This window comes from Lactuca sativa, chromosome 9 (genome assembly GCF_002870075.4).
Source record: "Lactuca sativa cultivar Salinas chromosome 9, Lsat_Salinas_v11, whole genome shotgun sequence".
Lineage (NCBI taxonomy): Eukaryota > Viridiplantae > Streptophyta > Magnoliopsida > Asterales > Asteraceae > Lactuca > Lactuca sativa.
Window position 1 is genome coordinate 172,020,994 of NC_056631.2, and position 23,223 is coordinate 172,044,216.

A 23,223-nucleotide genomic window follows, 5' to 3' on the forward strand; every position below is an offset into this window, starting at 1 on the left:
CCGTGAGGGGAGGGTGGAGGCTCCAGTAGGGAGGAGTAGAGCATTTCATTCGTGGGCCGAGGAGACTCAAGTTCCACCAGGTGCTATCGCAGGTATGTATCATTTTTGCTTTCTTCATGACTTCTATATGTATGCTTTTATTAAGTCCCTACCTAAGGATCGTGGTTTCTTTACGATCGCTTGGCTATCATTATCATAGGGTTTGTCTCATGCCATTTTACATGTCGAGAGTCATGATTGGAGCACATCATGTTGATCTGGACTCAGGTTGCTACAACTATTAGTATGGTCTCTTGGTGGGATCAAACTAGGGTTCCTGCTCGGAGGATCAACAATTGGATTGACGTGTTAGTTCAACACAAGGGGCTAGAGGGAATTATAGTGTAAGTTGAGTTGGTGGAGGGGAGTAAAGGATATGTCAGAACGTGGGAACAAGGTGAGTTGCGGTCAGCTTCACACTATAAGGGATGTGTGTGAGGTTCTCACGTCATAAGATTCTAGGCAAAAATCTTATGGTAGTTAGTTGTCCTTATTGAGACAATGAAGAGAGGGTTTGGAGGTGCTTGTGTGTAACACCCGATTTTGAAAGTGTTTCGTTGCTCGGGGTTGCGGCCCAATTATATTGTCATAGGGTTTAGGGCTTGGGAAAAGAAGGATTTTGCCCAGTTCCGAGGTGGGAGTCATGGCATGAGTGATCCAAGTATTCGTTCGTGTCCTCGGAAGCCAATGATATGATTGTAAACGAATATCTCGGTCTTTTATGGATGTTGGGTTTAATCCGAATAGGTTTAAGGCTTGGGCAAGTTATTATAAGCGTAGGGCATCTCGCCACTTTTTTATGGATATAAGGTTCTTCAGAAACGAACGTCGGATGGGAAGTTATGGAACTTTGAAGGTTTTGGAAGAATTAGCTCATAATGGAGATATTTGGCATATCAGTCCCATGCATGCAAGGATTCATGCACGTGCCTAGCTAGGAACGCCCTGCATAATCTGGGTTACGCCCAATGTATAAAGTCACTTGGTCACGGGTGGTTTGTGAGTATGTCGGGCGTACTAAGGGGTACGCAGGGCGTACTCCCTTCAGACCAAAACCCTAGATTTTAAGGTTTGACACTATATAAAGAACATTATGCCCCAAACCCCAACCACCCTCTCACCCTTAGACAACTTTCACGAAACCCTAATCCTTCCTTGTGTGTTCTTATAGCTTAGAAGTCCATTAGAAGAGTATTTTGGTGCTTTTTAAGAAGGTGTTCACTCTTGAAGGTTCATTAAAGAAGATAGAGCTTTTAGATCCATAACCTACTCAACATTTGACTCTCATTCGAGGTATAAAGTCTGAAACTTGGTGGTTATTTCCTTAGATCTCTTGTGTTGGGTTTTTGGACCTTATTGGTCCCAAGGATGAAGCTTTATGGTTCAAATCAATTTCCTAGGCTTAGGGTTGCCACCCTTTGTGCTATTTAAGCCCCTAAGACAAAAAGTTGCCATCTTGAAGGTCTTGATGTGTTAATGCATGAGATAGGGCCATTTTCATGGAAGTAGAATGCCATTTTTGGAGTTTCGGCTTATGTGGGGCATGAAAAGTCACCAAGTCAGTGACTTTATGGGTTTAGACATTAAGTAGAGCTTAGATCTGTGATTTGGTCCCTTGGTTTAAAGCATTAAGTGCTTAATTAAAAAAAGGACTTATCAGAGGAGTACGTTGGCCGTTTAAGCTAGTACGCACAACATACACATCACCAACCCAGTATGCGCTGCAAACAACTGAGTACACCCTGCGTACTCAGTTAGAATGGGTTTCGCACAAGTGGGCCTCAGTTTGTGGTGTGTCATCCATTTTGAAACCATGAATAAATAGTGGTAGGGAAGAAAGGAAGAAGAGAGAGATAGAGGAGACGATGGGAGAAGATGGAGAAAGACTCAATTCTTTCTAGCCAAGGAAAGAGAACTCACACTCGAAATCACAGAACCAACACATTATTTGACCCAACTTATGTGGCAACCACACTTGGAACCGCACCCACACCTTTCAGCCTTAGAAATAGAAACATATTTTGATATGTAACATATGACGTCTGAAAAAGGATGATTTTGTCACTGTTTTGAGTCACTATTCGAGTCACTATTCGTTACTTGACACCATATATTGTATCATCACTTGTATAGACAGTGAAATTATATAAACGATGAACAATAATTAATTTATAGGAGGTGATCCGTACACAACAATTTTTCTCCTTACACAATAATTGGTGCTTTAAAATGTTGTATTGTACAACTATATAATGCATGAATTGTTGTGTATGGCAAAAAACTGTTGTGTACGAATCACTTTTCTTAATTTATCAGTCAACCCAATCATCAAACAGACATTAGTTACTATTTGTTTTACATATATAATAAAAAATAGACATCTTGACTAGTGTCTTATTTGAAAGTTACTTCACATGAGAATATAAATATATACAACACAATATAGAATCCATGGATCACTCAACTAACTTTAATTCCAAGGTTAAGTGGGAGCAACCCACAAGACATCAAAACTGTGTTTTTCATTTTGTCATTTCATCGAACACATGATGCGGATCTCCCTCCCCCTCCATTTATACCACATTCACTCAACTCCCAAACCTAAACAGTCACACTAACCCGATTAGATTCCATCGACGGAATCACATACGGGAGAGGATGAGCGGTGACGTAGTAATGAAAGCTTGGGTGGTGGCTGCTACCATCGAGTTGGTTGAGGCGTTAAAAGATCAAATTGTTTCATAATGGAACATACCTATTACGAAATTTTCTTATTGTTCGTTGGCGGTGGTTATAACTGATAAATTCAGAGCGAAGAGAGGAAAAGAGGAATCAATGAAGAAGCCCATGGATATGAGCTGCTTTGGTCCAAATATTGTTAGATTTTAGAAGCGTGCTCTATATTATTGCCATGGATGCTGATCCACAAGATAAACAACACTAACACTAATCCTATAAATGTTCATAAGTTGTCTCCATCCATCATGAATGCATGATTTTTTAATCGAATCGCGTCATAAATTCTTGTTGGAGTAACTTTTCTACTTCAAGATCAAACAGTTGATCTGTTGCATCAACAGATCAAACTATTAACCAATCAATGTTAATTTCGAATGAAGTTTTGAAATCTGATTATTGATATGAACATTAATCTACATATTATATTCATATATTGTATTGCAAATCTCAAACTTTTCATAATCAAACGAATAAATAAACATATTACATATACAACTTTATAATTATCTTTTTATCATCTTTACATGAACATTATAACATCCAAATCTACAATCTCAAAAGTCAAAATCATCCTGATTTGGTTTAGGCGAAGTCAACAAAGCGGCGTAAAGCCTCAACCGATCTTCCCCAAGTGAAGAACACCTCGACAATGGTCTTCTCGGCCTAATGAAAGATAACGACGTCAAAGTGAGTCTATGTCGGTACCTCCGCCATGCCAATTGAATCGCCACCGCAGCCCAAGTCCTCCACCCTGGAGAATAATACCGAGCACTCCTCTTCACCTTTTCATTCACGAATGTATACCTGAAATGTTGCGTTACATACTTGACATCATCAGCTTCTAGCCCAAAAGCTTCAGTTGTTTCAAGAGTGATGAGCGTTGATGATGATGGTGGTAGTCTCTCGATGAAGGGCCGTCGGAGACACCATGATAAGAGCTCATCGCCGCTAAAGTTTCCAGGGCCTAACATGCAACAACTGTTGACACCATCTCGGAGTACTTGGCTACTTTGAAGATGACCTCTTACTATGAACAACATTCTCTGTACAGGGTCTCCTTCTCTTGCAATCTACACCAACAATAAATAAATAAAATATTTCTAAAGAAAATACGAAATATATGTAATAACTATCAATTTCATATTTTGTTGGTTGCAAATTTTAAATAAATTGCAAAATTGATTTTCTCTTCTGAAAAAATAAAAAATTACCTTTTACTAACGGAAAGCTAAAATATATGGTTTTTTTGGGTTTAATTAGATAAAAGATTCTATATTTTAGTTTTTTTTTTTAAATTAAACTTCAACTTTATATTTTATTTTTTTTAATTAAACCTCAACTTTATTTTTTATCAACAAAAATGGTTACTTTATTAAATATTAAATATTAAATATCATATGATAGTTATTTTTTTATTAAATATTAAATATTAAATATCATATGATAGTTATTTTTGTGATTAAATGAAGGTAGCAATTGTAAACTTTGGAGTTCAGAAGGACTTACCGTTTCTCCCTTGGTAAAAATGAGGGACTTGACACGATCGCATATATTCTCAAGGACCAAGTTATCCATATGTTGAAATAATGGTACCTGAGTTAAACATTCATCATAACAATAAAATTTTAAGATAAGAAGTAAGAACATATAAGTTTCATCTCACCTCCTCGAAGGTCTATCTTATTACCAATTACACACACCAGTCAAGATTGTTGTCATTTAAATCCAAACAGTTCAACATTATTACATGGTTCTATTTAGTATATGTCATTATAGAAAACTTTTTACAAAAGAAAGAAACCATTTATTCATTGTCGATTAATGTGTATCTCAACTAATAAAATATCCGATTTGTTATAAATAATAGACACACTTAACAAAATAAGTTATTCGGTTTGTTATATATAATAGACAGTTTTTAGATTATCAGTATACGTACTTGTCGGACCAAGTCCAAGCAAAGATGATACTTAATATCTCTCCTGAGACCCTCAGGGAGATTGCGTATCATCTCACATTCGTCCACACCACGCATTGCTGCCCATCGTTGGCGCTCATAATTACGTACTCTTTGTCGGAAACTCTGAGGGAGGTGCCTTCTCCTCATCCACCACTCTATATTTCTCATTTTCAATTGCATAGCTTGTTTCTTTGATGTTGTTGCATGTAAAAACACCTATATACACAAAAATATATCAGCTTTCAAAAATGACTGAAAAGTCCTTGTATTTTCTACATATTTAAAAAAGTAACTTCAAGTTAAATAAGGATGCTTTTGAGACAAGGTCATGATATTTATATGTGTTTGTATGTACCTTGATATTTCCAATCAACATGGTGACTAGAAGAAGCCCTGTTGTGAGAACGATGATGATGAAAACGCATTCCAACCAATCGGTTGTGCTCTCTAAATTCCCGAACGTACTGTATATATATAATAAATTGATATAATAAAATCATGTAGTACTATAAAAACGTTTCTTGATGAAAAATCGGGTTACCTAAGGGTCATGAGTCCCCAAAAAATGGGGAAAAGTATCTTTTCCAAACGGCTATCATTGGTAACGAGTTGAAGAGTCCATTTATAAGCTCCATAGCTAGAATTGTCTTCGTTTTCAAGACAAGTTGTTCTTGCCTCTTTATTTGATCCCCACAAGAGCCTTGTATGATCTTTCACGAACTTATCTGTGCCATAATAAACAGGGTTTTGACATGTCAAAAATCTTGAGACACAAATCCCGTTTGCTTCCATGCATTTTTCTTTCAAGCATTTCGCAGCCCTTTGCATACCAAGCAAGTACCAACATGCTCCTACTGCCTGCAAACCGATAAAAAATAATTTGATAAAATGACTGACAACTTAAAAAGTACTTTTGTCACAGATTCTTTTGGTGGTAAATTTATTTTCAATTATTGAAGGGGTCTATTATAATTTTAAAATAATGTACGTGTGTTAAGACAAAATTAAGATAAAAAAGACAATCTTACATGAGAGGCAACGAAATAAGCGATCAAATTGAGAGCGATCCCCCACCAAACAGTACCAAAAATGTAGCCTGAGAGATTTTGCATACGTCGCAAAAGGCATACAGAGTGATAAATCTTTGGTAAGTATTGAAACAAGAACATGATTAAAGAAACTGTCATTATTTCTGTCGTCGAACCCTTCTTTAACAATGCAGGAATCACTACCCATAAAACCACCTGTCCAAAAAATTAATACCATATTATTAAAAATTTGTATAATAAAAATGAGTTGAATGATTTCAACTTCTTAATAGTTAACAGAAATAAAGTTATTGAACTGTTTAGACTTTCGAGAGTTTTAATTCAAAGAAGGTATAAAAAAACGATTCAAAGATAAACAATAAATGGTTCGATTTAGATTGATCAAAGAGACTAAACATGTACATATTAAAATAACACTTATCAAAACCTATATTTCTATGGAACAAGTCAACAAACCGTGCAAGAATAATAAAATGTAAAACATAAATATGTTAGAATATGCATTGATTAAATTAATTAATGTTTATATTCTATTAGTATTAAATTAATATTTTTAGGACGTGACTTTATCTTGTCCTTAGATTTTGTCTTAATCGAAAGTTGACATGTATTAAAATAATAATACTTTTATCGGTGTAATAATTTCTGTCAAATGTCTGATAAACCTGAGGGATTGGGAGGATGACGAAGAGATCAAACATGAACGCCTTCCGGGACACGTTGCATGAATTCCTGTCGTCATGTCGTGATCCGACGTCGTAACGCGACCACCTGTTCCACTTGAACTGTAACCACATGTTGGCCACGTGTAAGGCGTCGGTCATGCACCGGACCACCGTGACGGTGATAGCAAACCACCCGTCGATAAACACACACATCCAGGAGTCGCGTATGGAGAGTATGTAGAAAAACAGCGGGTCGATGAACATACCGGTGATGCATGCAAGCAAATAAACCTGTTCCCACGCCAGTAAAACACCTCGACGGAATGCGCCGCCGTGAATGCTGCTCTTACTCTCCGTCGACTCCACTTCCAGTGTTTCATCGCCGGAGTAGTCGTCGGTTGTGTCGGAGTAATCATCGGAAAAACGATGCCTGCTATTCATTTTGACTGGAATTCCCCACAATGAAAAAGAAAGAAACGATATATATATATATATATATATATATATATATATATATATATATATATATATATATATATATAGTAGCCGTTACCCGCGCACAACGGCGGGGACAAATAGCTTCTTTCAATGATATTTTTTTAAAGAAAAATGTTATGTTCCAAAAGAAAATTCATGTCGTAGGTGAGAGGAAGGACGGTAGTCGTGATAGTGGTTGGTTGAAGGCGAAAGGAGGCAGAGCGGCTTTGGTGGTGGTGGTGGTTATACTGTCTTGGTTACTGGTTAGGGTTCTTCGAGAGAGTGTGCGTATATTTCTTATTTTGAAGGGATTATGAGATGACTTGTTACCAATGTGAGAGAAGAGATCCTCTATAAATTGTTGACATTGACCGCTTCAAATGACTGAAGTGTTGAGATTGACGGGTTCAATTTGCAAATGAATTCTTCTATTAACTTGATACGAGATTTTTAGGGGATAAAGGATAGGGTTAAAGTTTTAATATTATTATATTATAAATGGGTTATACTTCTAGCTTAATAGTTTGGACGTCTTAAAAAAATAATATTATTATATTCAATCTATTTATAGAAATAATTAAATTTTTTTATAAGATAGTAAAGATATATATATATATATATATATATATATATATATATATATATATATATATATATATATATATATATATATATATATATATATATATATATATATAAACGAACTGAACGTTCAGCGAACTGTTCGTGAACCGTTCGGCGGGAAATGCGTTTATATTCGTTTATTTAATAAATAAACGAATATGAAACACAAATTTTCTTTCGTTTACTTAAACGAACGAACATGAACAATGGTCTCGTTCGTTCAATTATGTTCATGAACTATGTTGTTTGTTTACGTTTGTTTATGTTCGTCCATATAAAATCCTTTTATGTTCATATATGTTTAATTGTATTTGTTTAAATATTATATCTTATGTTCATTTATGTTTATATATGTTTATTTATCTTTGTTCATTTATGTTCGTTCATTTATCTTCATTTAACATATTCATGAATTAAACGAATGAATATGAATAGGAAAACTCATTCGTTTATCCATTTGTGTTCGTTTATTTGTTCGACTAACTTAAACAAACGAATATAAACAAACCATGTTCGTGTTCATTCGGTTCGTTTACAGCTCTCTCTCTCTCTTTATATATATATATATATATATATATATATATATATATATATATATATATATATATATATATATATATATATATAGACTTAGGTTCAAATATTTTCACTATCTATTGTGTGCATGTATGATTGATTATGGACCAATCATTTTAGATATTTTAAGAAAGTAATTAATGTTTATTAAATGCTGAAGATGTAATTAATATCCATTATATCTTCAACATGTAATATGCATTAATTACTTTTTTAAAATAACTAAAATGATTGGTCCAGAATCAATCATACATACACACAATATATATATATATATATATATATATATATATATATATATATATATATATATATATATATATATATATATATATATAACTACTAGGAGAGGGGTTTTTTTGGTAATTACAAAGTTGAAAACTATGGAAACATTCTTCTTGTTATAGTTAAAAGGATATGGAAAATAGACAAATTCCATTTCTACGGAAGGAATGAATTAGAAGAATGTGGGGTTTTACTTTGTTCCTCATAGGTGGAACAAGAAATTGTTTATAATTTTATATTGTTCTTCATGATTCATCAAATGATCGATGGGAGTATCACAAAAGGTTAGATAGCTGATGGTTAGTGGGTTTAACTTATGGGCCGTTATATAGAGGTAGAAGAGTTAATGTAATGTTACTGGTCACAAGATGGGCATTGGGCTCATTATATTTTAAGTGAAACATCAATCTTTTGCATGCATAGCTTTCTCTCTCCATCATCCCTTGGTTTTCTAAAGAATCTTAAAATAGACCTGCCAAAATTCAATAACTATGCAACAAATTGAATAAGATAGTAGAATCCTGATCAAACCAAAAGTCCGGTTACCAATAGAGACAAAATCCTGTCTTAGGACTTTGACAAGTCTCTATTTGAACTTACATCTTATTTTGTAACAAGTAAGAATTATTATTTTCTTTGATTTGCTCCGTCTCATTTTTTTCCAGTAATATAGCATATTTATCATTGTTTCTTGAATTGAGTTCTAAAAAAGACGAAGTATATTGGAGCCAATCAACACTACATCTTATAACAAAAGGGTTTTTATATTAAGGGTATTAGATATTGTCCTTTCTTTTTGGGGGTTGAAGGTTAAAATCTGGTCTAAGATTTAAAGTGGAATTATGAATAAATTAGATTTATGGTTCAAAAAAAAAAAAAAAAAAAAAAAAACTCAATCTTCATCTTATACATGAGGTTTAAGTTTTTATGAAAAAAATACTTCGTGAGAAACTTGTGAGAGGTATAATATGTTTTAGGGCAAGAAACTTCTCCAACTTGAGAAGGTATATCTCACAAAATAAATATGTGGATGATACATTGAAAAAAAGTTTTATATTGTCAACATTAATAAATGGTGATGAAATTTAGATTCTTGAATAAAATTGGTTTAGTTACTGCAAGTGTTTGCTAAAGTTTGGTTGAAAGGGTAATATATCTTTAAAAAACCTCTCTAGAAATTGTTTTATTTTGGAACGTCTATAATCGACAATTTCTATGTAATTCTATGTATGCGAATTAAAGTAATGATAGTTATGTGATATATAACATGTGATATCCCTTATAAAACATTAGAGATCCTTAATTTTATTGTTTATATATATATATATATATATATATATATATATATATATATATATATATATATATATATATATATATATATATATATATATATATATATCTTTACTATCTTATAAAAGAAATCTCACTATTTCTAAAAATAGATTGAATATAATAATATTATTTTTTTAAGACGTTCAAATCATTAAGCTAATAATACAAGTAGTCATCAATAAAATAATATTAAATTTTAACATGTGTTTTGAATCCTTATATTTCTCAACAAATTCTGTCTCCTTCCCTGAATTTCGGATAATTCAAAATTTGAAACCATCAGAAAATACATGTTGATTCAAATATCCCTTCTGCAGATGGCTCTTTCTTAACAGGTTTTTATTTTAATCCTTACTTGTAATTGATTTCATCATTTTTAACTTTTTGTATTTTTATCTTATAAATATATTGGGTGAAGACTTTATTATATCAGGTTTGTTCCTAAAAAGGTTTTTACTATGTTTCTTTAATATGTTGGCTTTGCAGGTTCAAAGAACTCAACCAAGAGGGCCAGTTAGAGCATTGTATTATCATTAGTTTGTATATTTTGACATCTTACTTTTGCAATAAAGAACGGTTAAACACAAGATTGACATGATTAAGGTGTATATTTTTCATCTTGTTTAGTCTAAAAATGAAACCTTTTTCATCATTGGTCCTTATAATATCAAGTTTTATCACATGGACTTCCTGATTACGGTGATTATTGTCCTTATTATAAGGTTCTATATATATTTTGTTCAATATTTTAAGGTTTTGAGAACCTAAATCAATATGAATCCTTGAATTACATACCATCATTGAAAATGTTTTAATTTGTGACCAAACTTGATTTAAAATCACAATGAACAAGTTGACACCTGAGTATTTTGGCCTTCTCAAAGGCCTATTTATCAACTTTTAAATCACAACACCTGATATTCTAAAGGTTTATTTTTATAAACTATTATTTATATATTTTAGCATTTTACTTAGTAGGACACTAAATTAATAAAGGAATTAAGGAAAACGAAAAAAAAAAAAAAAAGAGGACGATAAACAGTACAAGTGGTTTGAGTATGTATAAATGAAAGGAATAACCATTTAGGGGGTGTTGGCAAAAAAACTTATTGCTTATTAGTTTATTAGCTTATAAGTTAATAAGTAAGTGTATGGTAACTTATGAAAAAATGACGTATTAGAGTTTTCCCACCGGAATAAGTTATTTTAATCCAAACACTTTTTTAACTTATAGTGATGTGGAACCTAATAAGTTGTTTTAAAAAAGCTTAGCCAAACACCCCCTTAATATGGTATGATAATGCTCTTGAAAAATAGATGTCATTTAATATTCATTTCTCGAAGTGAACGCAAAATAGTTTTAACTCTAAAGAGATCAAATTATTCGCCGCCCGCCGCTTTGCGCGGGAAGACGGCTAGTATATATATATATATATATATATATATATATATATATATATATATATATATATATATCGAATGGAAGAAATGGGATCAAAAGATTGAACTCTTTCATAATACCATGGCAATCACTTTTTTTTAACACTCTAGATTTCTTCCACGTCCTATGGTCCCTTGTAACACACACACCCCATTTTCCAATCCCATGATTGACCAACCTAAAAATACATTGATTACACATGGTTCTTACATTTTTCAACATATAAAAATGCATTTACCATTAAAATTGAAAATATACAGTGTGTTCCATGGACCGAGAATTTCAAGATACGCACTCAAGAATATAAAGTACTCAAGCATATAACCCATCCATAAGATCCTTTGATCGATAAAGCTATAACATCCAAAGAGTCAAAGGTATGGTTTTTGAGAAAAACCAAGGCTCACGAAGTGACCATAGAAGGGCTACGACGTGAGAAGGATTAAATAAAGATTCTGATATAACTGAGCTCATGACGTGAGATGCGCTGCAACCCAAGCTCACGATCTTTTAGGGTTTCCATCGTATTTACACCACCATAAACTTCATTTTAGGGGGAAACGAACCTCCTTCGTCCCCAAACTCAGTAAAACCCTAACCCTAGCCTATCTTTTTGTTTCTTGAGCTTTTGGTGGAGTTTTGGTGGTTTGAAGAGGAAGAGATCACCATGGAAGCATAGTTTCAACTTGGAAGTTTCATTTACAACCCTTAGCTACACTTCTGGACCAATGTGAGTAATCAGGATCCAATCTTTATGTTTCCTTATTACTAAATCTAAATTTTTATTCATATTTATCCAAGAACTTAAGAGTGAGAATGTTGGGACTTGGGACTCCATGAGGTTGGGAGCTTTATGGGTCCTTTGGGTCCCTTGATGCTTATATGTCATGGATTTGAAGTTTTGAGAATGATTGAGTTCATACATGAGAAATTTCTTCCTTTTCTTCATAAATGACCTAGCTTGAGCTCAAGTCTTGTATTGGACATACAAGACCTTATAGTATCGATTTTATAATCCTTGGAGTGTTAGGAAGCCTCCTAGAATAGATGGATTAGTGACTTAATGGATTTACAAATTTTGGATCAATATGGCATTCAGACGGGTCTCACGACATAATGAGATGAATGTCACGTCGTGAGGGTGGTGAGACTTGATTATTTTGTCCTTTAGTGGCTCATGATGTGAGCCATACATGGTCACGTCGTGAGGGTCAGCTGGCTGTTGACCTTCGTTGACCAAGTTTGAATTTGGGTCAAACTTGAGGATTTTGGACTATTGATTGAGATTCCATCTGGTTCTAATGTCAGTGGATTCGTGAGAGCAAGTACTGCTGAAAGGGGGTCGTATCATAGTGTTTAGAGTTCTTCGATTTAGGTGAGTTTCGTCTCACTATACCATGGGTCGAAGGCACTAATATTGGCCAACTAGTTTTGGTTATCTGTTAGTAGAGGGATGCATTGGGGACTGTATATAATCATGTATGATAGACTGAGGAACTCTTAACCTTGGCTCTTTTACCTGTTCCTCGTTTGGTTGTGGTTATAGAGTAGGATCACTTGTCCGGGTGATTATCTCACCTCTGAGTATATACGGTTATGAATTCCTTAGATTGTTGGTAATTAGTATGTCGCTATGTTATAGTGATCAGTTAGATTTGCATCTTGGTATTTGGGATGTTGCTATGTGGTAGCGATTTGTATATATGTATCTCTATTTGTGCTTGTTGGTTATTATATAGTGAAGTGCCTTAGGGATTGTTTGTGGTCATGTAGGATAGCTTGAGAACTCTTGATCTAGGCTTCCTTGCCTATTCCTCGTTTGGTTGTAGCTTTAGAGTAGGATCATCTGTTTGGGTGGTTATCTCACATCTGATTACTTATGGTTACATATTATATGGAGGTTAGCTGGTAGCAGGACTGTATGTTGTGAGAGGACTAGTAACTGGTAGTGAGTTGTATGATTGATGTTTTCCCATATTATGTGCCTACTTGATCATTGATTTTTTATATGTCGACATATGGTAGTAGTGGGTTGATGTGGTCCTTCTTTGTGTTTTAGGCCAAGATACCCGGTGTGGGCCGACTGTAAGCCTTAGGCATGGAGGCTTGGGAAGAGTGGTTGGGTTGAGGCGCTAGGCCAACAAACCCTAGGTGTTCCAGCTCGATGGCTGATTGGACTTGATGCATGCTTGTGTGTTTATCGTATGGGGTATTTTGGGGGAAACTCACTAAGCTTTGTGCTTACACATTTATTTATTGTTTCAGGTATTATCGGTCATCATGGGAAGGCGAAGGCGTGCCTATACACATTCATCAGCAACATTGAAGATTTCCGTGAGTTAATATTACTCTGATTTTTTATAAATGTATTTGGAATAAACGGTTTTCTCCATAACGGAGTTATAATTGGGAAGATTTACTTAAAATGAAAATTTTTGGTTGTGAAAATGAGACATTACAAAGCCTTATTGCTAAGGTTTGAGATTGTTGTCTTACAACAAAAATACATAACCATACTTAATGATCTCTTACATATCATCCTTGGACCCAATACTACCACCTAAATTGCATGGAATTATATAAAATAAATCTTCCTAAATTATAAAATTTAAGGGTTATTCAACTTGTATAGCATTTTCACATACCCAACATGCCAATTTCCTAACGTTATATTTCTAATACTTTAAGATGCTCTCCGATCACTAGAAAATGTCAGCCCCTCTGTCTTCAACCAATGGTTAGTTCTTTAACTCATATGCAACAATCAAACGAATTTGATGAGTTTGCAAAAAATATTAAAAAATCAAATCCTTTGCTACCATTCTACAACACATGTACTATGCTTTCACATGAAGAATCTTGCAAACACAAGTAGGCATTCCTCATTTATGAATCTCATACAATCTAGTCACACATCCTAATATCTAAATGTTGCTTTTAATGTTTGAGAACTCATTAGGCTGTTGTTCCTTGCTATACTTATGATCAAGATGACTATTCCCTTTTATGAGGAAAATGATGCATGTAAGTTACACGTAACAACAAGACAAGATTTATTTTATTAGAAACGACACGACTTTCGAGGCGGGGGGGGGGGGGGGAGGGGGTTCTCTATATCCATAGTTGGGGTAACAAAAGCCATTAACTAGCCTTCTTTTCCTATACTTGACAACCAAATATTCACCAAATTCTTATACTATATATATATATATATATATATATATATATATATATATATATATATATATATATATATATATATCATAAGCTAGAAATAAAACCTATCTCTAGCATGTAGGATATTAGCCTCCTTCCCCATTAAAGACTTATCATAACTCTATAAAACTATGTGTCTTAAACAACATCGATGTGACTCTTACCACCCTCTCTGTAACATTTGCATTTCATGTATTTTCCCTTCTTTCCCTTAACTTAAAAATCTTTGAATTTTGGTCCCTAGATGAGTACGATAGGCGTACACTAGGAGTACATTGGGCGTACTGGGTCGAAACTTGGTCGCGGAGGAAACCCACATACGATGGGTGTACATGGAGTACGCAGGGTGTGCGGTCACCTGGAGTAAACCCTAATTTTTAAGGTTTTTGCCTTATTTAAACACCTTAAGTGGCTCTTGGACCTTCTTATGATCAACCTCCACCTTGCCAAATCCTAAGAACGAAACCCTAATTGTCATTTGAGTGTTTTGAGCTTGGAAGTGAGCTTTAAGAGTGTTATAGGTGATTTTAAAGAAAAAAGAGCTCTTAGAAGTTGCAATGGTGTGATTGGAGCTTGTGGATCCAAAATCATCAACAACTTGGAGAGGTTTTGGAGGTATAAAGCTCTTAACTTAATGCTTCATTTGATAAATCTAGTTAAGGCTTGTTTTTGTGCATTTTATGGTCCCTTATGTCATGCTTGAGAGTATGAGCTACTGTAGAAGCTAGGGATGATAGCTCTTAGCATTTTAAAGGTTCTTTATCCATAAAAATGCAAGCTTGATGTGTTACTTTGGACCATGCATGAGTTAGGGTTCTTATTATGGGTTTTATTGGTCAAAACCAAGTATTAGGTCTCATTAAGACATGCAAAGAAGTAAAGTTCCCAACTTTACGTGTTAAGATTTCATTTAGGATCAGATATGAGAACTAGACTTAGTGGCTTAACCAATTAAGCACTTAATGGCGAGTTGGGCTTGTTGTAGAGTACATTGGGTGTACCCAACTCATACTAGACAAAGGAGGCGTACACTAGGCGTAAGTTTGAGTATGTTGGGCGTACTCAGCAACTGTTGACTTTTGTTGAGTTTTGAGATTTGGGTCATATTTAGACTATTAGGGTTTTGGGCCTTGTTAGGCCACCAGTCTTTCTGACTTTAGGACATTGATAGACTTTGGGACTTTTTGGGCCTATAATGGGCTTTGGGTATCATTTAGGAATTTGGGCCATATTAGGCTTTTGGTGCCATTGGGTTGGGCCTCAGTTCTTGGGCCAGGTGAGGAAAGGGTAAAATGGTCTTTTACCCTGGGTGTTGGACAATGAATTAGATTCCTAGTTATGGTTTATGGCCCAATTATTAATTGGGGTTTTATTTGATTGATTAGCGCGGGATTTTCCAGTTCAGCAGCTTGATCATTTGTTTAACAGCAAACTGACACTAGGATATGTTATGTGTTTGTAGTCTTTGTGACTCTTGCTATATGTGTTGTATGCTTGTGTTCCTATTTGCTATATGTGTGTGGGGTGAAATAGACCCGATACAACCTTGTGCGGACATGTGAGTTGAAATAGACTCGGGGGTGAAATAGACCAACACAGCCTTGAGCTGTCATATGAATTGAAATAGACTCGGGGTGAAATAGACTCGGGAATGAAATAGACCCGACACAGCCTTGAGCTGACATATATGTTGGTATGTAGTATTATGGGAAACTCACTAAGCTTCATGTTTACGGTTTTCAGTTTATGTTTCAGGTGCTTCCAGATCGAATGGGAAGAGTTTGCACGCACACCATGATTTCTGCCTTACTTGACTTTGATGTAATTGAGAAGATGATTGGCATACTCGGTTTTTCCCTTATGGTTTTATAAACATGTTTGATTGATGATTTTATTATTATGAAAACGAAATTTTTGGTCTTAAATTTTGGGACATCACACTCTCGTTGCATATCTAAACGAAAATTGATATATGGATACTAGGTCGTATGACATCCAACCAAGGTACACTTTCTAATACCTCTAATAAGAGCAATTTTTTTTAATTATAGTAATTAGTAACAATATTTACATTCCAATTTTGGTTTCCAATTCTACAACCTTCTTTCACCGCATTCCCCACTTACACTAATTATAGTCTTGCCCGTTCCTAATTTAGATTAAAAATTTTATGTCGATTCTTCGATTTCTAGTTTTATAATGGGCATGACTATGAAAACACTTTTTTCAAAATTCATGTTCTTAACATATTCACTGCATTTTTCACATATACTTTTACTCGAAATGGCAAAACTAAACACAAAATTCAAATCCTAAATAGGATGACCCAAACTCTCCTCTTACATGCTCACACATACCCTTATTTTTGGCCACATTCTCTCAAAATAGCCACACAAATTCACAATATCATTAGGAATGGAAACGGGGCGGAGAATAGTTTCCCAAACACACCTCGATATCTTCAGATATCTTAACGCAATGCCCCATCGAGGGTTACAACAATTCATAACAAAATCTTTATTCCGGTTTAGGGTACCCTGATGTCTTTTAAAAAATACAACAAAAAAATACATTACTAAAAAACCACATGTTCTAGCCTCCATTTTAAATTAAAAATATGATGCATCACTTTAATAAAATAAACTGGATTTTATATTAACAATTATTTGATTTAAGTTTAGTGTAATATGTCAAAACATAAGATAAGATCATTACATTATATTGCTAATAATTAAAAGCATTGTCAACAGTAACTATTGTATCTTTGAATGTGTGCAATTAATATAAAAAAGATTTGAACACACACACACACACACACACACACACATATATATATATATATATATATATATATATATATATATATATATATATATATATATATATATATACAGGGCGGGGTGGTTCTGGACAAGGATAACCCATTTACTGTCCCGAACCCGATGAAAAACCCGATAACGATCCGTTACCCGACTGGAAAGGTTTAAGTTTCGGGTTTCTTTATCGGGTTCGTTTTTTTTGCCATCCCTAAATATTATGCCTAATAAAGGCATTTTCTATTTATCTATGGTCTATCTTCTATGGCAAAGCTACATGTTTATTCCTGGGTGTTGCTAATAAGACACTTCTTGGACACCCTATTGACCACGTTTTAAAAAGTCAACCTATAGTTAACTACTTATATTCAATTTTTTCGGAAAACAATGCAATTTTCAACCAATAAAAATATTTCAAAATTAAATTAGGGTGTCTATATGGTAAAATAAGGTGTCTTTTTAGCCAACCCCTTATTCCTACTGATATATTTTTGGGTATCTACGCTTACCAATAAACACATGTCTACCATTTAAAAACTTCAAGCATGAGCCACCCGTTATGTGTTCTTGGATTTTCCACCTAATCATTGAGTTATTGCCATCATAATTTCTCGACATGTCACATTTGATGATTCATATTTTTCATTCTCCAAAACACCCATCTATCTGAAAAAGTTCCTTCTTTGTTACCCTACATTATTTATCACTACCTCTCATAACACCATATTCCAACCGTCATTGTATGGTAACCATTACCCACGTCTTTTATGCAACAACACAACCTCTATTGGTTGGTATGAGTGTGGGAGTGGGCTCAGCAACCCACTCGGCGACCTCAGTGAACATCGGGCTGAGGACTCGACATGCCAAGCTTGGCTTGTCAACTCGACGAAATGCACCGATGAGAGAGAAATGTGGTTGGAGGAATTTAACTTTTTTTTGAACATTGGAGTTGGTCAAATTACCATATTTTTCAAAAAACAAAAAAAAAATTCAAAAAATCTCATTTTTTTACCCTATATAAATACTTTTACATACCATATTTCATCTCACTTCACCTTCTTTATTTTTTTCTCAAACAACATAATTTTTGTGAAAAAAATGGCTTGTTCTTCACCAAATTTCGTTCAAAGTCAAAACGATCGACCTATTTATTCACCTTAAAATTTACATTTTGGTAGTGTTTACTACCAATTTCAACTTATCAACCTATTTATTCACTATGTCATAACGATCTTAACAAGAAAACTTAACGTTCTAATTGGACGTGAAAAAGAAATGATTATAAAAGTAAAAGAAGAGGTCGTAAAAAAAAATACAATATCTAGGTTTCGTTATTTAAATTCCTATGTTTTTTATTTGTGGTTTCTAGGTTCTTAATTTGAAATCTTATGTTTTTTCTGTGTTGTAAGTTTATTTTCTAGTTTAATGAAATTTTACTTTTAAAAAAATATTATATTTGAAATGTTTAATTTTTTAAATTAATTAATCAAAAAAATAACATAACAAATGTGACAACCAATAACATTTAAATGAAAAAAATTAAAAAAGTGTAACAAATCCTATATGAGGCCTATATGTACCGTGATAAATTTGACATTACTCCCTCCAACCTTACCACTACCATGTCATCCCAACCTACTTCAAAGCCGATCAACCTACCCCAGCCTATATAAATATTTACCCTTTACCAATTCTAACAAACTATGACAAACTATTATTCTCCTCCACCTTCCATTTTTCAACAACCACCCAAAATAAACTTGGTATCATCAAAATCAATCCAAAATGGCTAAATACATTCTTTCCCATATTGTTGCGCCTATACTTCTATTCTTGCTTTCCATCTTAAAGCCTTATGAGATCGTAGTTGGCAAATTTTCATGCTTGAAAAATGATGCCCTTATTAAAAAGTAGTTTATCACTTTTGGGAACTACGATTACAAAACTAAGTAACTTTTATTGTAAAAATTCAAAGTTATTAATTAATTATTTTAATAAATTATTAACTAAAAGATATTTTTTTAGTTATATAAAATTATAATCGTTGATTTAAATAAATACGTGATCTTATAATTTGTATTAATTTTATTTTTATTTTTATTCTAATGTTATTAATTTAATGTAATTAGAATGATAAAGTTAAAATTTGAAATTTGAAATGGAGAATAAATAGGTTGACAAGTGGCATGATATTAATTAAAAAACCAAATAGAATGACATATGTCAAAAAAAAAAAAATCTTTTATTACAAATAGAAAGATTTGAAACTTATACCATAACCTAGTGATGTTAATATTATCCTATGTGAACTTTTATCATAAAATTTGTTTTAATGGTACTCTTGAGCGTCAAAAGGCTTGTCCTATGGTATACAAGTTCGCAGGATTGTAATGCGACGTTTATCTTCATGGTTAAACACACAAATATTTACCCTTAAGTTGGCAGGCCATCCCACGTTGAGTGTGGGGAGTAACAGACAATTACTTTGTAAGTAAAAGATAACAATAAATTATGTTATACGCATGTCATGTAGATATCTCTCCCAATTGAAGATCTCTATCCACTAGCTTTGTTGAGCTTATTCTCAACATAACCCAAATACATAGAATTTGCTCCAACACGTTGTCAAGCTATATGATTCAAAGGACTTCATAGTCACTTTGGGGGGTATTAATAAGATATTGCCACCAACTTTTAACGTGATAAGGTATCAACAGTTACGTTAAAATAGCAAACCAATTATATAGTGTTGGAATATTTCTGTTGACGTGGCCTTACGACCATTTCGGTAATAATTATTTGATTGTTTTTACATTTACATTTTGTGATAACAACTATGCCAATATGACATAATAGTACCCATCTTATATAATTGTTATTTGATGAAAGTAACTATAAGTATAAATATATGGGGGAATCTGATTTCCCAATTAAAGATCTCTTTCTTCCTGACTATTTTTCGTAGACACGAATCCCTCAAGAACACCATTTACTATCCCATGTGAATTTCCATCAAATTAAGACATCATAACAGGAATCAAATATATTGACATCTTCTTCTACAAAGATTGAGTTCCCATCAACTAAGTTCTATAGCTTTTATCTACTTGGATTATATGTTTGAATTGATTAGAACGCAAATGGGATAATTGATTTTTGGAAATTAAACAAAATATTGAAATCAATATATCATCGTTAAATAAGAGTGTGGTGGAAGCAAAAAATTGTGGGAAATGGTCGAAGTAGATCGTTGATGTAATGAGAATGAGTCAAACTCGGGTAAAATGTTAGGAGTTTAGTGCCAATTAACCTTTAGCGTTTTTAATGATCTTATGATGGAGGAGGGTGATCGAATGTAGATATTATTTAGGCTAAATCTTTTCTGTTTTTTTGTAACTTTACATAACGATCTTTTGATTGTTATGTAATTTTTTTAATTGGTTTGATTGGTGTTATATCCCTTCATGGGAATCTATTAAACTCATGTAATTCTAGCTTTTTATTTGTTAGTTTTGTAGCTTCTTGCTAGTTAGTTTTGTATAATATTCTTGATGTTAAAAAAAGAGTAAAATTTGATTTCAAAACGAGTTAAGTGTTCCTACAAAAAGGCATTGAACTTCTTTTTGGTCCCTAAAAAAAACTAACCATTATGTTGTAACTACAATTGTTGTTCGGTTTAATAATTTTTTAACATTTATAAATTAATTGTATTCAAATCAAATAAGATTCAATTTAATCTGTTTCATTTTATTTGGTTTGGTTTACCAGTTAAACCAAATAAATAAAAAGTCTAGTACAAGTTTACCAGTTAAAACAAATAGTCAAATTAAACCAAATAAAAAGAACAACCAAATTTATAAGTTAAATATAAATTAAATAGAAAAAATCATCCTTGAGAAGTTAACAGAAGATAAAAAAAACAACTCCATAATTAAATAGTCCAAATAGAAAAAAGTCATCCGTGCTTCCTGTTGTTCTGTTGAGTATATATGTTGTTGCTCAAGAATTTTTTTTGTTTTTTTAATAAAATAGTTTATTTGTTGTTCGAAAAAATTATTGAATGGAAGCACTAAGAGGTTTATAGGTAATTAGACTAAATATATGTTAACATGTTAAATATTATAAAAGGATTGGTAATAAATTTATAGAATTAAAATAAAACGTTAATTTATGAAAAATAAAAGTTATATATTTAATTTTTTTTTCGATTTAACTAAAATAATAAAAATCTAATAAAACCAAACCATATAAAATATACTTTGTTAGGTAAACTAAAAACCAAATAACTCAAATATCATTTATTTTCACTTTTGTTATTCAGTTTGGTTTGAGATATTTATTCACTTTAAAAGATAATATTGATCCCTGTCCTTTCCTTTGTACAAAGATACACACTTCTTGCGAATACAAATTTGCGTCTTGTATTAGTTACCAAACTATAGCTTGTTTCATATCAAAAACAAAAAAAAAAGAACAAAAAAAAGAAAGAAATACTCGTTTAACCTTTTAATTTATCTAATTTTCAAGGGGTCGCGTACATGTTAGACTTCGTTCACATGGAATGTAGAGAAATCTAAATAAATCTTAGATATTAATTAGACAAAAGAATTCTAAACCTCATTCTCAACAAACTGCAAAAAATAAAAATAAAATTGATGACGTCATTTATTAGGGTATATGTCTATAAACTGAATAATTAGATTTGCGCAGCATATATATTCCCCTAGTTCTCCTAGTTATTATAAAATAATTTCGTGATGAATTCAAGTCATATTAAGCTTATACTCTTTGTATATAATGAATTATATATTATGTTTAATTTTCATGAGTCATAAACACGATGTTAACTTGTTTATACATCCAAATTCCATCCCACTCCCTACATTAACCGACTAACATATGATATAGAAATCTAGTTTTTATTGCTTCTTTGGTTTACTCTAATGTGGTCATTAGTAATTTCACAAATAATTAAAATAATAAACGGCTTAATTCATATATAATACACATAACGTATTAGTTCATTTTTCACGTGTCTTAATTAGAACCCATGGTTAATATAAAAACGGTTTTTTTAATGCTTATTCCATTTTCCTAGTGTGGTATTTAATTAAGTAATTTCTAAGGCATATATCAAACCTGGGGTATTGGGAGGATTACGAAGAGATCAAAAACGAAGCTTTTCTTGGCCTTGGTTATGATCCGAGCGGCGACGTTACGTGCAATGTCATCGTCATGGCTTAATCGACGGTGGTGGTGCGGCGATCTCCACCACCTGCTCATCTTGAACTGCAACCACATGTTCCACACGTGCAAGGCGTCCGTAACACACCGGAGAACCGTGACTGTGACGGCGAACCACCCGTCGACGAACACACACATGCATGGTTCACTTATGGAGAGTGTGTAGAAAAACAGCGGGTCAATGAACAGACCGGTGGCGCAAACCAGAAGGAACGCCCGGTTCCATTCTTGAACCCATTCGGATCTTGGGTCCAGAAACGCCCTCCCACGTGGTGGGCACGTGCTAGGAATGAGCTCTTTGCAATCTTTGGATTCCTCTTCAACATCTTCTTCATCTTCTTCTTCTTGTTCTTCCTCACTGGTATCTGTACTGTATGCATCTGCAAAATCATGTCTGGTAGCCATGTATGTGAGTATGTATATGTGCGTGTGTTTTCACCTTCACTGCGTGTGAGAGATTGAGAGAGAGAGAGAGAGGGGAATTAGGGATGGGGTTTAGTCAGTGAGAGGGCAGAGGGAATATATGAAGAGATTTTTTTGGAGGGTAGGAGTTAGGAGTGAGGTGTAAATGTGTAATATAGATTTTTTTTTAAAAATATATTTTTAGGATTTCTCTTAAAATAATAGAACAATTTCAAATGAACTATCACTTGGAATGTATTAAATTATTAGGGTGGTGAAAAAAAATGATGTGTTAGAGCATCTCAAACCCAAATTTATTCGTTCATTTTTTCTTCTATTTCTCCTCTCATTT

The 23,223-nt window shown here is 33.3% G+C and overlaps 2 protein-coding genes across 2 annotated transcripts; both read right to left on the bottom strand.

Annotated features, from left to right (window-relative positions):
* Positions 1-3,180: 3,180 nt before the first annotated feature.
* LOC111895477 (cyclic nucleotide-gated ion channel 4) lies at positions 3,181-23,000 on the bottom strand. Its single transcript, XM_023891556.3, has 7 exons — positions 22,365-23,000; positions 5,767-5,982; positions 5,280-5,596; positions 5,094-5,202; positions 4,718-4,954; positions 4,285-4,371; positions 3,181-3,848 (listed from the first exon to the last, which is right to left on the bottom strand). Exons 1-7 carry the CDS (start codon positions 22,872-22,874, stop codon positions 3,333-3,335), a joined length of 1,992 nt encoding a protein of 663 aa, XP_023747324.2. The 5' UTR covers positions 22,875-23,000; the 3' UTR covers positions 3,181-3,332.
* Positions 5,995-7,514, bottom strand: LOC122196177 (cyclic nucleotide-gated ion channel 4-like). Its single transcript, XM_042898550.2, has one exon. The coding sequence runs from the start codon at positions 6,891-6,893 to the stop codon at positions 6,354-6,356; it is 540 nt and encodes a 179-aa protein (XP_042754484.1). The 5' UTR covers positions 6,894-7,514; the 3' UTR covers positions 5,995-6,353.
* Positions 23,001-23,223: the final 223 nt, after the last annotated feature.

Bases quoted from the DNA above. Each gene is read 5' to 3' on its own strand.
- LOC122196177 (XM_042898550.2), bottom strand. From the start codon at position 6,893: ATGAATAGCAGGCATCGTTTTTCCGATGATTACTCCGACACAACCGAC.
- LOC111895477 (XM_023891556.3), bottom strand. From the start codon at position 22,874: ATGGCTACCAGACATGATTTTGCAGATGCATACAGTACAGATACCAGT. The intron at 5,203-5,279 runs GTAACCCGATTT...ATATATATACAG, and splicing joins TGGGGACTCATGACCCTTAG to TACGTTCGGGAATTTAGAGA. The intron at 4,372-4,717 runs GTACGTATACTG...TGTTTAACTCAG, and splicing joins GCTTGGACTTGGTCCGACAA to GTACCATTATTTCAACATAT.